At 46.7% G+C, this 15,358-nt stretch overlaps 1 protein-coding gene across 1 annotated transcript; it reads right to left on the reverse strand.

Moving 5' to 3' along the window:
- Positions 1 to 3,306: 3,306 nt before the first annotated feature.
- PRDM9 (PR/SET domain 9) lies at positions 3,307 to 14,356 on the reverse strand. The gene is made up of 11 exons (XM_054567799.1): positions 14,288 to 14,356; positions 13,781 to 13,904; positions 13,387 to 13,494; positions 12,278 to 12,327; positions 10,023 to 10,179; positions 9,307 to 9,408; positions 8,835 to 9,106; positions 8,352 to 8,419; positions 6,810 to 7,003; positions 4,478 to 4,913; positions 3,307 to 4,393 (listed from the first exon to the last, which is right to left on the reverse strand). The coding sequence occupies exons 1-11, from the start codon at positions 14,354 to 14,356 to the stop codon at positions 3,307 to 3,309; spliced, it is 2,667 nt and encodes an 888-aa protein (XP_054423774.1).
- Between the last annotated feature and the right edge of the window lie 1,002 nt (positions 14,357 to 15,358).

The following is a 15,358-nucleotide window of genomic DNA, read 5'->3' on the forward strand; positions in this document are numbered from 1 at the left end:
CCGTGCCGTCATGCCGCTTCAGCCACTGATGTCCTTTTTGCCAAAGGACTATCGACCTTCCCCATCCAGGTCAATCGCAGTGTCAGGTGGAGGGGTTGGGAAGCCAGCAGGTGCAGCTGGAGTGACTTTGGAAGCCCATCAGGTGTCATAGACAAGACAGTGACCTCAGCTGCCTGTCAGGGACAAGAGACTCAGAATCTAGCAGATGTTGGGCTGCACTCACTCCTTGGAGCCTCCTCTTCAAAACAAGGATGGTGGCTGCCAGCCACTGACAGGCTGTGGGAGGGGTATGAGGCTGGGTGAACTGTGCAAGCAAGGCTGAAAAAGTGCCTGTTTATGACGTAGCTTTGAGAGCCGCACACCATTTTCTCAACACAGATCAGTCCAGTTGTGTGAAGGAGGGACTGTACAGGGGCAGGGGTGACAGCATCTGGATTTTGAGGACATCTTGGAGGCTGGCAGCTACACTAAGAATGTGGTTTTTTGCTGAAGGGGAGGGAGAGGGAACAGATCTCATCTTGAATCGCTAAGCCTTCTGGGAGAGCTCCAAGGTCTGTCTTGGTGGATAGGGGGTGGTGACCATCACCTGGCAGTCTGTGGGTTCCCCTCCCCACTGTATTTCAGTTCCAGCCCCTCTGACAGCATTACACCAGGACTCTGCTTCTCTCCCATGGCTCATGGTGAAAGCCACAGAATATTGAGTTTATGGTGCTCTCTCTGGGCTGTGGTGGTAGAGGGAGAAACAAGGAAGGGAAATAAAACCCAAGAAAGGCATACACCTTCCTTTAAAGAAGCATAAAAAAGAAAATAATAATGGATATTTATTATTTAAATCCACATAGTTTATGTAGATACTCTTCAAAAGCTTGAGGTTATTGTTCCAGGTCATGGGGTTTGGGTGTCCCCCTTTGGTGACCCCACCCCAGCAGGAACAGGGTGGGTCATGCTTAGGTCTCCCTCATGCAGGAGAGGGCACGACAGTGGTCCTCACTAGTTTTTTGCTGTTTTTCTGTATGGAACTCAGTTCTGGTTCCAAGAAAAGTGTGACCTCTGGGAGCTGTTAGCACCCTTGGTTATGCTTATGCAGACGTAGATGTTTACCCTGTTCTCACCTTGAGTCTTGCTGGACTCCCACCCATTGGGTCTATGGGAATTCTGTGCTCCAGGGCGATTGTGGGCATTATCTGGGAATGGGTGGTCAGGAATGACCAACATTGTGCATATCTGCTCTGCTTATAGTATGTCCATGATCCTATCAGACTTCACAAACAAGTGTAAAGATACAGTAAGTAATAATTTTGAGATGATGTCATTGGTGTATTAAACCCTGTGGGGCCCAGGTACAAGGAAAGCGCATTGCAGGAGCTGCTGTATTGTGGGCTTCATGAATGCCATATGCAGATCATGTGCAGTTGTTATGGGAGAAACTCCATTCTTGCTGATGTGGTAAAGAATTATGGATCTCAGGTGTATTAGTGTGCAAACAGGGTTTATTGGTGATACATTCTCATGAAAGAGGATAGGTCTTGCTGAGGTGGGAGTGAAAGGCAAGATTGGGTGGCGAAGGCATCAGGCCCTTTGTCCTGAGGACTTACATAGTTGGCAGGATGGGGGTGAAGAAGTTACATATTGATTGACAGGTAAAAGTGGTTCCAGCTTCCCCAGGAGATGTGACTACCCAAACGTAGGTATGTGTGGAAGTCTGTTGGCCCGAATCCTTATCTTGCTGCAGACCCCATTTGGTCATCTCGTAAAACAGATACATGACAGAAGGCAGTTAAAGTTGAGGAAGTTATCCAAAGTTATTTATGGGCTCTCTGTAAGCACTAGGGACTCTCATAAAACAGATAGCGACCAGAGGCAAGGAATTAACCACATTTGTTTTATGGGCCTTTTCCTTGAGTGCTGTGGAGCCCCTCCCTTCTTCCAGGCCTTGGGATGAATACAGTTTCAAAGCCTTTCTTTCCCAGTTACTGGAAATGATACATAGAATTTCAGTGTGTTAACATGGGTTTTCTTATGATGTTGGAACATCTGGCAATAGAATTGGACCAGGCTAGGACTGCTGAGTTAGTGGGTGAGACATGTCTTCCTCATCCTCCCTGTCTTGGTTTACTATCTATCCTATGTAACATACCAGTTCAGGAAGATGCTATTCCTAGTGTCCATTCTCAGCAAGGGGTGTGTGAGGATCTTGTTTCGTAGGTTATTCTCAGTACCATCTGCTTGTGTTGAAGAGGCTTTGAGGATGCCTTGGCTCAGTGGGAGGGTGGTAATCTGGAGGGAGTCCCATCCAAGACCTCATGCCTCCTTGTCAGGACAGCTGAGTCTATGTGGGGAAAGCAGTAGTATCTGCTCAAATTCTGAACTTGGCTACAAGCCCCGGGCCTGTCCTTATCTTCTCTTGTCCAGCACTAAAGACCCGGAAGATACAGGCATTGAAAGCTGTTCAGCATGACTTGTGATCTCAGCAATCCTCTGTGCCAGATTCTGTCTGTGCTGACTCAGCTTTGAATATCAAACCAAAATGCTGGAGTTACCTTTTCCACTGTACAGACTTGGATGCAGGCAGAGAGAATTTGAGAATCTTGCCTTAGGTCACACAGCTGGAGAAGACAGAGCTGAGATTCAAGCCCACTATGGACTGATGTAGAATCTGTACGCTGCACATCATGAAATGCTGTCCCTGAAGGGGCATCGAGGAGTGTGAGGAAGACCAGGTTCCCAGATTGAGCATCCATGCACAAGCATACATCCCTCACTACCTTTCCCTCCTGAGGCTACAGAGGTTGGAGGAAACAAGGAGGAGAGCCAAGAAAAGCCAAAAGAGGAAGGTAAGCAGTCTATTAGGAGAACAGGCCCCATTTCCCAGGAGTCTAGGGAATTCCCTTCCCTGGCGAGTCTCAGATCCCTCTCTCTGGGCAGTAATTCAAGTAGATTGACTCCAGACTTACACACTTGCAGGAGTTGAATTTCTGTGACTGGGAATATGAGTTCTTTGTGGCCCTTTTAGAGCTCTCTGCTTCCGGTGATGGGGGGAATGAGGTATGTGGGTTTCATATCTGCATGGAGACGAAATTTTTTAGAATAGGATGCCAAAAAACCATATTGGAAATTGGTGTTGACATACCCACATCACTTAAGGAACTGTTTGTCCATCTCATCTCTTTTCATGAAACTGCAAGATTTGTTTAATCAGTTACTTCTGTACTATTTACAGTCTTGGGGAGGATAAGGGGCCATAGGCTTCCTATTGCTATTGATACACAATTTAATGCTGATGACTCACTCACTCCACCTGCAAACTTAGGGCTTCTCCCCTGAGTGTGTCCTCTGGTGACTGGTGAGATGTGACTTCTGTGTAAAGCCCCGCCCACACTCCCTGCAAACATAGGGCTTCTCCCCTGAGTGTGTCCTTTGGTGGTTGATGAGACTCGACCGCTGTGTAAAGCCTCGCCCACACTCCCCGCAAACATAGGGCTTTTCCGGTGAGTGTGTCCTCTGGTGGCTGATGAGATTCGACCGCTGTGTAAAGTTTCGCCCGCAGTCCCCGCAAACATAGGGCTTCTCCCCCGAGTGTGTCCTCTGGTGGATGATGAGACTCGACCGCTGTGTAAAGCCTCGCCCACACTCCCCGCAAACATAGGGCCTTTCCCCCGAGTGTGTCCTCTGGTGGCTGATGAGACTCGACCGCTGTGTAAAGCCTCGCCCGCAGTCCCCGCAAACATAGGGCTTTTCCCCCGAGTGTGTCCTCTGGTGTATGATGACATTCGACTGCTGTGTAAAGTTTCGCCCGCAGTCCCCGCAAACATAGGGCTTCTCTCCTGAGTGTGTCCTCTGGTGTATGATGAGACTCGACTTCCGTGTAAAGCCTCGCCCACACTCCCTGCAAACATAGGGCTTTTCCTGTGAGTGTGTCCTCTGGTGGTTGATGAGACTCGACTTCCATGTAAAGCCTCGCCCACACTCCCCGCAAACATAGGGCTTTTCCCCCGAGTGTGTCTTCTGGTGTATGATGAGATTCGACTTCCGTGTAAAGCCTCGCCCACACTCCCCGCAAACATAGGGCTTTCCCCCCAAGTGTGTCCTCTGGTGTATGATGAGACTCGACTTCCATGTAAAGCCTCGCCCACACTCCCCGCAAACATCGGGCTTTTCCCCCGAGTGTGTCCTCTGGTGTGTGATGAGACTCGACTTCCATGTAAAGCCTTGCCCACACTCCCCGCAAACATAGGGCTTTTCCCCCGAGTGTGTCCTCTGGTGTGTGATGAGATTCGACTTCCGTGTAAAGCCTCGCCCACACTCCCCGCAAACATAGGGCTTTTCCCCCGAGTGTGTCTTCTGGTGTGTGATGAGATTCGACTTCCGTGTAAAGCCTCGCCCACACTCCCCGCAAACATAGGGCTTTTCCCCCGAGTGTGTCCTCTGGTGTCTGATGAGATGGGACCCATCGTTAAAGCCTTGCCAATACCCTCCATGCTTGATTGGTGCAATTCTTGACATTCCTACTTTCACAAATAACTTGCCTATGTCCTCTGGATTGTCTTTCAGGCCTCTACTGTGCTCTTCATCCATCATTCTCTCATGCTCACTAGAGCTCTTCATTCGTTCTTTGGAAGGTTTGGAAAAGGGTCTTGAAATTCTCCTCTGACTGATCCTTTTAAGCAAAGGTTTGGACCTCTTTTTGACCTCTTGATCTTCAGCTTTATCATTCCAGCTGTGTGTATTAGTATGTTGCTGCTGGTGATTCTGATCCTCTGGGCAGGGTTCCTCTCCTTGGAGGTGTTTTCTTGCAGACGTTCCTGGGGGGCTCTGAGAAGGATGATTGGATTTCACATGTTGGCTGAGGAATTTCTGACAGGAGAAGGCCAGAGAGCAGGAGGGGCATGGGTGGATCTCAGATTTTGATTTTGCTGAAAGAGAAAGTTTTTGTCAAGGTAGAGGTTGACAAGAATGCCTGAGCTGTAGATTTGTCTCCTGGTAAGACCTACCTCATGAATCATCCTTATTGTGTTGACAGTGCAAACCCTGTCTCCTACAGAGTGTTCATTCACTGTCTATTTTCCTTTTAATTTTTGTGCAGTACATCTTCATTAGAAATCCAGGAAGCCCATATCAAGGGTCTTTTCTAATATTATCCAGACTAGGGACTCTCAAGAAGCATCAGAGGCCATTGCACTCCCTGTATGGATGGAATTGCAGTGACCTTTCCATCTATGTGTATCTTCTAAGTCACATTAAAGAGGAAAATCATAGGCCCCGACTAGGAATTGCTTCTCTTTCAGTTTTGCAAAACAATAGAATAAAATGTCCTTCCTCAAGCTTCACACCAAATATTCATGATTCATTTCACTCAGCGTTAGCCCATTTTAAGTATACTAAGAAGTCCTGTTTCAAAATATTTTTCCAACCATACTTCTTAGATGCCTGACTACTATTCCTCTCTGGCCAGTCCACCATCCTCTCTCACTTGGAGATGAAATTATCTCTGAGGGGATTCCTCACTGGAGTTTATTTTCTAAAAATTTACAAAGCATAATCTTAGAAGAGAGAACATGCTTCTCTATAGCTGAAGAATGCAGTTTCACTCAGTAAAGTCCCCAGTGTCTCAACTTGGATCATTTCCAGGCTGCTAAGCATCAACCTGAACTCAATTCTTACCCTCTATGCTGAGGCTGAGACCTGAGTGACCCTCAACCAGCTCAGTACCTCACCTCTTTTCTTCCCTGCACTAGCTGCTCCCTGTGCCTGGGATCCTTTGCTCACAGGTATTTTTGTAAATGTCATCTCCTAAGAGAACCCTTTCTGGACCATCTGCCACACCGCACCTTCCCCTCACACTGATCCCTAGGCACTTGTCCTGGATTTTCTCCAAAGCACTAATCACTGTGTACTATGATGGACATACAGGCACGTGTACCTGGGTTTCCCTCCTTCACCCGTCAGCTACCCAAGAGTAGTGATTCTGATCCTCATGTTAATTGATATTTCCAGATCCCAGGACCCTGTGTAGCACAGAGTAGGAACTCATATGACAATTAACTGAAAAAAAAAATGAATTTGTCCCACAAACTGAAAGGTGACAAGTTCAATTCCCAGTCAGGGTACATGCCAGGGTTGTGGGTCAATTGAGGGTGTGTGAGAGATAACTGATTAATGTTTCCCTTGAACATTGATGTTTTTCTCCCTGTACTTCTCCCTCCTTTCCACTCTCTCCAAAAATTGCGGGGAAGGGACGAAGTGGAGAAGGGAGAGAGGGAGAGAGGGAGAAAAACATCAATGCGTGGTTGCCTCTTGCATGCCCCCCCACCAGGGACCTGGCCCGCAACCCAGGCCGGTGTCCTGATTGGGAATCAAACTGGCCGGCACACAATCGAGCGAGCCACACCAGCCAGGGAAAACTCTAAAAAATAATGAATGCCTGTAAAAATATACATTTTATTTAGAAGCATGGAGGCAAATTAAGAAGAAACAGCTATAAAAGTGTCAGAAAAACTGCTTTGATGAGAGAGCTGGTTAGTGCCAAAGCTTTTGAAAAAAAAATTTTTTTGCCTCTAAAACTGTTGGCATGATATGCTGTTGTGTATTTTGTGCATGAAATATTTTAAGAATAAGAAATATAAAAAAAAATAAAATCTTTTCATAAGAGTCAAAGGCATATGAAGTGAATCGTGAATTTTTGAAGTATCTGATGTGAAACTTTACTGACTTTAGAGTGGATTTTACTCTACCTAAGAGTTGGATCATGAACATTTCTGAGGAGAGTTCTATTTTTTCTTTCTGTTTTGAAGGAGAACAGTGGTTCTCACCTTTTCTGTCTGTGAGCTCGCTCTTCCACTTGCTGCCCCACTTGATGCCCAGCTCCTGGCCGTACTCGTCTCCGTACCAGACCAGCAGCTCACAGCCCGGCCTGATGACCCGGCAGGTTCGGTAGAAAATCTGCCTGTGATATTGAAAGGCCACCAGGTTCTGCTCTTCATCATCCCGGGCACAGTTCACATACCTGGGAATGAGGCAGATGAAAGGAAAGAAAACCACATTGAAGAGTTCCCAGTACCTGTTACATCATGTCTTCCTCCTCACTGATTCTTTTTTAAAAAAGATTTTGTTTATTTATTTTTAGAGAGGGGAAGGGAGGGAGAGAGGGAGAGAAACATCAGTATGTGGTTGCCTCTCACACGCCCCCTCCTAGGGACCTGGCCTGCAACCCAGGCATGTGCCCTGACTGGGAATTGAAATGGCCACCCTTTGGTTCGCAGGCTGGTGCTCAATCCACTGAGTCACACACAGGGCTCCTCACTGATTTTTAAGGCCCCCAGGCTCTGATGTTGCCCAGTGCCCTTAATGCTCCTGGGGAATCTTCTGTTCGGTGTCTGAGAATCTGTCAGAATGTCACCTGAATCCCTGTCTCCAAGTCCTGCTTGCAGTGCTAATCCTTCCTAATACCATTTTCTAAAACCCAATTCTAGACTTAACATCCACACTGATTGGCCATAATATCCAGTTATCTCTAGCTCCTCTAAACTCTAAGTCAAATTGTTTCGTACCATAGAACCTTGTGCTCAATCTAGTGCTCTGCTTCTAAATTACCTCACTAATTATTCAATACTCAGCCCAAGTCTATCTTCTCTTGAGAGGCCTTTCTCCAACCCCCCCTACACTTTATTTAGGGTACCATTCACTTGCCTACCTAAGGTTACCATAGAAAATTGGAGGGTTTTTTGTCTTAGTAAAATGACAAAGAACAGTAAAAGATGGTTCACATTCTCTTAACCCTGATAAAAAAGAACCCCTCAGGAAAGGGATCCATGACCGTTCTTCTGCAGTCCTCAGAACCCACTTCTAGTTTGAAGTGAAGCTGGATGCTTTGGTGCCTCCACTGGTTCAGGCCATCCTTGGTTTATGCTACCCTGACACTGTGCACTTCTTGGAAATTATAGTTAAATGTTTCTAAAAGTAATGGTTTCATGTCTGTCTGCAAGAAGTCCTCAATAAGGACTAGGGTTGTGTGATCTGTTTAAGTAGTGTATTCCTTCACCTAAACTGGAATATAATAGGTGCTTAGTTAATGTATATTTGATTACTTAAACTGTAATAGTGTCCCTAGTGAATCTAGGCTCTTCAAGGTCCTTTGCAGTGCCCAGATTGTGTCTAGCAGAGAGCTTTATATTTTGAGGACATATGCTGTGCTTTTTTTCTGATATGTCTCCTGATAGGAAAGAACATTGTATGGAGAAAAAGAGGAAAAAAGGATTAAAGGAGACCATTGAGTGAGGCCTGATGAGAGGTAAAGATATATGGGCCTGTAGGGGATGAGTGTCCTCTCTGACCCAGAAACCTATTGACCTTACCTCATCCAGTTGGCCCAGGATTTATCTTTTCCATCCACATACTCATAGCAGTTTCTCCCTTTGGTTATCTGCATTTCAGAAAAGAATTTAAAGACTTTTTTTTTTTTTTTTTTTGGTGGGAAGGTAATTGTCATAATTATTTTACTGTACTGTCATCAAAGCTCTTTCAGCCTGAGTGGGGATTCAACTGCCAGTTGTGACATGATATTTTTCTTTCTCATCGTCTACACATGAGTCAATTTGTCCAATCAGAGCAAGAGCCCCACTAGGGAGGGAGCCGTTCCTTTGGGTCTGTACCACTTTGCTCCCACTTACCCTCTGATCATTAAACAGGAGGTCTGTGTTCATGTAAAGTCTAGTCAGTACACAGAGCTAACCATATTTATCCACATCCATGTTTAGCGTGTAGGAGGTGAGATCCCTCCAATCCTCAAAAGGAATGTGGGAAGCCAGAGGGCGGGGGAAGAGGTGAATACTTCTCACCAGCCAGGAGTATCCGCTCTTGGCTGCCTCTTCATCTTCTGTGATCTGTCCTTCATAAGGGCCAAAATGCAGACCCACTGGCAAATCTGCTGCCTCATTCCACACTCCAAGCCCAGCCTTTGGGATGCCTGATGGTTTGATTCTCAACCCAGGCGGCAGAGTGAGGGCTGAGCGGTTGGGATGCCCTTTGTCCACTGCACTGTCTTTTACAAATGTAGGGGGTCCGTGCACAGCACAGCTGTCAATGAAGAAGTTCTGACACTTTTCACAATCTGGAGGCAAGAGCAACAGGGATTAGGGAAGGTATAGTGCATGTTCCTGGACACAAAGAGCTTTGGAGAGAGTCTGGCACTCACATCATTGTGAGTCATTCCTGTACTCCAGGCCACTAGAGGAAAGGAATGATTTGGGGGAACAAATGACTAGATGAAAATATTGTATCATAACATGCTTCTTTGTGAGGGTTACTTACAAAGGTGGTCATCATCCTGGGGCTCGTTGACCTCTTGGTACACATGGCCCTTTCTTTCTCGTAGATTATACATCTTCAGTTCAATCTCCTTTCTCCTGAGATCTAAGTGGGAGAAGGGCAGGTGAGGGAAGTTGGTGGGGTCTGGAGTGTTAGTTCCTGTTCTGTCAGAAAGCACACAGTCTCCTCCCATCAAATTATTTCTTGTCCTTTTTCATACTCTGGTATTTTACTCCATTAACTATTGGTTCAGAAGACTAAGACTCCACACCAAATTCAGATGGCTGATTAAATTTTACTTTCTAGATCTTTCCATTACCAGGTTTAACTTGCCAACCTTTAATCATTCATAAAATATTTATTGACTGCACATTATGTGTTAGGCATAGAGTAAAGGCCTGGACATATACCAGTAAAGTGTGGTTGCTATTATCACAGATGGATTTATTGGCCAACTTTCATGTGTCAATTGTATTAAATTTAATGTTTTCAAACAATTTATGAGTTCTGTATCCTTATCTTCATTTTATGCATTGGTATTCAGGAGCTCAGAGATTTTATAAGATTTGCCCAAAGCTCCACGCCAACGTTTGTTAGTCTCAGCTTAGTCTAGCTTAAATCCAGGCCTAACTAAAGTCCACCCCACATACCGAGGTCATACTTCTCAGCCCTTCTATAGGACATAGAGGAACTAAAGTTTCCAAATTATTTTCTCTTACCCAGCTTTTGTCTAGTGTGCTGTGCAAAGGTACATGCTTCTCCAGGAAGGGACACTGGTTTCTCAGCATGCTCTGAGCCACTTTCAGTCAGCAAATTTCCTGTTCTTGACAATTCCTTCAAACTATATTCATTGCTTAACAGCACCTTGGATGTTGCCTTCTGTATAAGAATCACATATTTAAAGATAATGTATTTTATTTTTTAGGGCTTATGATTCATTCTCACATGCTTATCTTTAATACTTCAACCTTTGGAAAGACCTAGGGAGAATGAATATTAGGAGGGATGGGGCCAATGTGGGCAATGAATCCAAGATTAGAACCTATGCCTTATGGCTCTTTTCTTCCAACTGTCTCTACAATATTGAGAGTCAAGGGTATTGGGAAGAGAATAAAGAAGTAGTTGGCAGAAACATATGTAGACAATAAATGATATGATGGTAAAATTGGCGATATTTTGGAAAGAATATCTGTACTGAGATTAGCTGGTTCACACCAATTCTGTTTGAATAAGGCTGCACCAGTAGCTACTTGTCTTCAGTTTCCTGATCTATAACATACTAATTTTTAATGTCATAGTGAATTATGAAATAGTGGTCACCAAAGTGGTTTTTGAGTTGTGTAATACAGTACAAATGTGAGATTACAGTCCTGCTATCAATTTACCCCTCAGCTGTCTCCATATTTCAAATCTCACAGAAATTACCTTCAGCATTCAGAAATCATCTTCTAGTTTAATTTATAATTGTGAAGTCAGTCATTCAGCAAATATTCAGGGGGCCTTCAGGGGCCCTGATCTGGGCCTATGACTTCTGAGAAGACTCAGGTATGGGCCAGGCTCTCAGAGAGGTCACAATGCCGAGGTAGGTAGCCTGAACAAGTGATTCTAAACAGGAGAGTGGCCTGATTAGAACTCAGAGAAAGAAGCGGTTACATCACCATGCAAGAATGGGCATTTGAAATCAGTTCCAGAAGGATGAGTTTCTACTGAATGGTGTGCAGCCTATATGAATTCCTTAAGTCATGTTATTATGTGTCGTTTTTTTCTTTTTTGAATCTTTATGGGTGTTTTATTCAGATGGTCAGCAATCTGAGAAGACGGGGGGGGGCGGGGGGGTTTGTACCCTAACAGACCACCTTCTATTTGTTGTTTCTTAATCATCAAACCTGAAGCTTCCCAGGGGTGGGAGATACTTTCTGATCCTGGGGATTTTACATTCTTCTTTATCTGAGACCATCCACCATACAAATAGCCTACACATCCGTATGCTTTCCTTAGTCAGAGGTCTTAGTGCATCTTTCACTTCAGCGCAGCAAAAAAGAACTTCATTTGAAATCATCGGTCAGATGAATGATGTAATGACATAAGGATAAGACATTGTAAACTTTAGAAAACTATGAAAGGTGTATTTTTTATCTTTTAGAAAAGACTTGGTTTATTTTTTGGAGAGAGGGGAAGGGAGGGAGAAAGAGAAGAACAGAAACATCAATGTAAGAGACAAACTTTGATCTGTCACATCTCACACGCACCCCAACTGGGGACCTGGCCCACAACCCAGGTATGTGCCCTGACCAGGAATCAAACCGGCGATCTTTTGCTTTGCAGAATGATACCCAACCAAGTCACGCCAGCCAGGGCACAACTATGAAAGTTTTAATGAGTTCGTATTAGATTGGACTACCACTGATACTGTGATCTTAGACACATAATCAAACATTTCTGTATCTCTAAAACCTCACTTTCCTCATCATAAATGGTGACAGTTATAGTACCTACCTCACTGGGTTGTTGTAATGTTTAAGTGAGTTTATTCACAGAGTTCTTAAAGTCTGAAACATGGTGAAAACAAAACAAATGATAGTTACTATTGTTGCTGTAGTAATTAACTATTAAGATGATGATGAGCCCTGGCTGGTGTGACTCAGTGGATTGAGTGTTGGCCTGCAGACTGAAAGGTCACCATTTCCATTCCTGGTCAGGGCACATGCCCGGGTTGTGGACCAGGTCCCACAGCTGGGGCCGGGCGACAGGCAACCAATCCATGTTTCTTTCCCTGTCTTTTTCCCTCCTTTTCTCCTCTCTCTAAACAATAAATAAAATATTTTTAAAAAGATGATAATACTGGACAATGTGGTGAAGAGACCAGAAAAGGAAAGCAGCAGTTTGTAGGATACCTTTTACATTTTCCTACTCTTACCTGCATTTGTATCCATGAGGAAAAGTTTATTGTCAACAGGATTTGGGAAATACTTACCTTCTGATGTTTACTCTGTTCCTTTCTGAAGGCCACCCAAGAAGGTTTGACTAAAAGGTAATGAGAAGTCAGTGTTTTGGTTGGTAAATGTTCCTAAAATCTCAAGAGTCTTATTAGGGACACAGAATTCTGAATGACTAGTCCAAGAACAAGCCAAGGATGATTGGAAAATGTTTTCTGAGGTATTATTAAGGCCTATGCTTCTACTGGGGGCATCAACTAATTTCCTTAAAATGTTAATCCAAAAATAGACAAAGTGTTATCTATGCTTCATCCTATGTTCATAAAGTATCTATTACATTTACTGAAAAATAAATTGGCCTTTCATGACAAAAATATAATAAAAGTAACTGCACAGAAACTCCATTTTTAAAAATGTAACCTTTTCTCCTTTCTGTTTTCTTCATTCAAATTGGCCTTGTCCAGGCTAATGGCACCATGACCACCTCGCCTCCTTCCTCTGTTATCCTTCCACCTTTGCACATACTAGCCATCCATGCCCTTCCTTAATCATTAAATTCTGGTCAGCATCAACAGTCTGTTGACCACAGAAACAGAATTTCAGTCAAGTTAAAGATTACATCTTGACTTCAGCGGTGTTTCAACCCAAGATCCATGAAAGTGGACTGATCCTATCAACCAAACACTCATGATACTAGACAGAGGGATACCATGGCCGACATCAGGAAATGATATAATAATTAACCACTCCCTACCCTAGCCCATGACCCCCAACTCCCTTAATCACTATAATTAATACTTTTTTCCGTATGTCTCCATGTAAGCCATCAGGTAGCCAGGTGTCAGAACACTCCTCACCTGCCAAACCTTCCTCCCTCTCTTGTGATGACAACTATTCTGCATTAGTTATTTCTTATTCACTTTTATATTTTTATATACTTCCTGCTTATTACTGTATCTAAAGTATATGATTATTTTGTACACTTGAAAAGTTTATATGAATAGCCCCTTACTCTACAATACACTATTTCGCATCTTGCTTGTTTGCTGAACAAGCAAACCCTGTTCTCTTGTTAGCTCCTGAGATGCAGCCTCACCTAAACCAGGTCGGTGTCAGGAGGGCAGCTCTGGTTCCTCCTGACTCTTACCTTGCTGCTTTGGAGTCCATTCTTCATCAGAATCTTCAGGGTTCTCCTCCTGCAGCTTGGTAGTCTGCCTGCGGTGACACATGAAAGTTGGTCGAGGGACCCTGAGACCTGGAAAGAAACAAAACCTTTGTCCTGAAAGCAAAGAGCTTGAAGGAAGAACAAACACCGCAAAGCCAGTGTCACTAGCTTCCCATGGGGTGGGAGAATCTAAAACAAGTTGCTGGGAGCTCTATGTTGTCTGGGTCAGCCCTGCTCTGACACAAAGGAGCAAAATTCCCCCTGATCGGTGTCCTTATAGGAGGTAGCTACAGGCAGATAGAGCCACCTGAGCAAGAGCCAGCCTAGTAGCCTCTTAAGTTTACCAGGCTCCTCTGATCCAGCACCTCCCGGTTACCTAGGCTGATGAGCACATCGAAATTCCTTTTCACGTTCCTGTACCGGCTTTTCTCCCAGTCTCCCATCACTGCCCACTCTTCCTTGGAGAAGTAGAGGGAAATGTCTTTCAAAGAATCTTTGCCCTGGAGAGGATAGTCGATAACATCAGTCAGTCAGTGATGCAGGTGAGAGCGCAGCGGGCCTTCTCTTTCCGCGGGGTGCGGGGAGAGGGCTGGGGCTTCCGGTGGTCTCTGTGCCGCTAGGACTGATCCGCGGTCCCTCAGTTGTGTTCGGGGTCCCTGAGCGGCAGTTCCTCCGGGCTGTGTCCCGGTTGCCTGATCGCACACTGGGCCTCCTTCCACTGCCCTGACGCTGCCCTGCCACGCTGCCGCCGAGTCCTGTTCTCCCCTCGAGCGCTCCGCACTGACGCAGAGAGGGCCGACCTTCTGGGCGGGCGTCTGCGGAGCTCGGGGGCCGCTCTGTCTCCAGCCCTGTCCCCAGGCCTCCTGCCGACCCCACGGCTCACCTTTGGCTTCCGCCCTGTTCTCCCAGCTTCTCCCTCGGGGCTCTCCTGCGGACACCGGTCGGGGCCCATGGTCTCCCAGCGCCGAATCGGAGGCGCCTGCGGAGTGAGAAGGCGCCGAGAGGGCTGAAAGCCTTTCTCCCCGTTGGCAGGGCGGGCCCGGGGCCTGGCTGGGGCGAGGCGGAGCGGCCGGGCAGGCCCACCCGCGGCGGCGCGCACGGGTTCCCGCCCTTCCCTCCGCGCGGCCGCCTCGGCGCAGGCTCCGGAGGCCGCTACCTGGGCGTCCGAGGGGCCCCAACGGCTGGGCGGGCCTGTGGCGGCGACAGGAAACGTGCTTTTCTCAGGAAAAGGGTTCGGGAGTTGCACCCGGGGTTCTGAGGAAATCTGCACGTGGCCCAGGCACAGTCTCTGGGAGACGGACCTCTCTCGGGCCGAGGGCCTTGGGGTCCCTCAGGACAAGATCTGGGGCCTTTCCGGCCGAGGGCATTTACGGTGCTCGGGGCGCGAGGATTCGAGACCTCGGAGGCTGAGGAGATCTGGGGTTTCTCATTAAGGGGCGTTAGGTTCCCCACCACGGAGCGTCCCGGACGACGGCATTTAGGGTCTATGACTGTGGGGAGCCTTGGTCTTTCCGGGCGAGCTGGATGTAGAGCGCCCCGGGCGGAGGGGAATTGTTTTCATTTCCCCCAGGGTGTCCGGGGGTCAGGCGTTGGGGGATGAAGTGTTTATCCGGGCGAGGAGATGTGGGGTCCTCCGGGTTAGCCCTCGAGGCTGAAGGGACTTGCAGCCTCTCAGGATGAGGGCATCGCGGCTCCCTTAGGCTGCACTTCGAAGGTCTCGGGCTAAGGGTCCGCGTGGCAAGGTCCTCCACTTACCTGTCAGTCTCCGGGATCCCTGCGGCGCAGCCCACCTCGGCGGAACGTCCTCTCAGCCCCCGCGCTTCCCGCCCTCGTGAGGTGTGAGGAGGCGGAGAGCGAGGTTCCTGCCTCTACAGCCGCTGGGCGCAGCCCGCCAATCGGTCTGCGATCCCAGGCCCCTGCCCGCCAATGGGCGGTCAGGATAAGCTGATGGGGC

The sequence above is a fragment of the Pteronotus mesoamericanus genome, unplaced genomic scaffold (assembly GCF_021234165.1).
Source record: "Pteronotus mesoamericanus isolate MK-2021 breed Mesoamerican mustached bat unplaced genomic scaffold, CSHL_Meso_final contig_199, whole genome shotgun sequence".
Classification (NCBI taxonomy): Eukaryota; Metazoa; Chordata; class Mammalia; order Chiroptera; family Mormoopidae; genus Pteronotus; species Pteronotus mesoamericanus.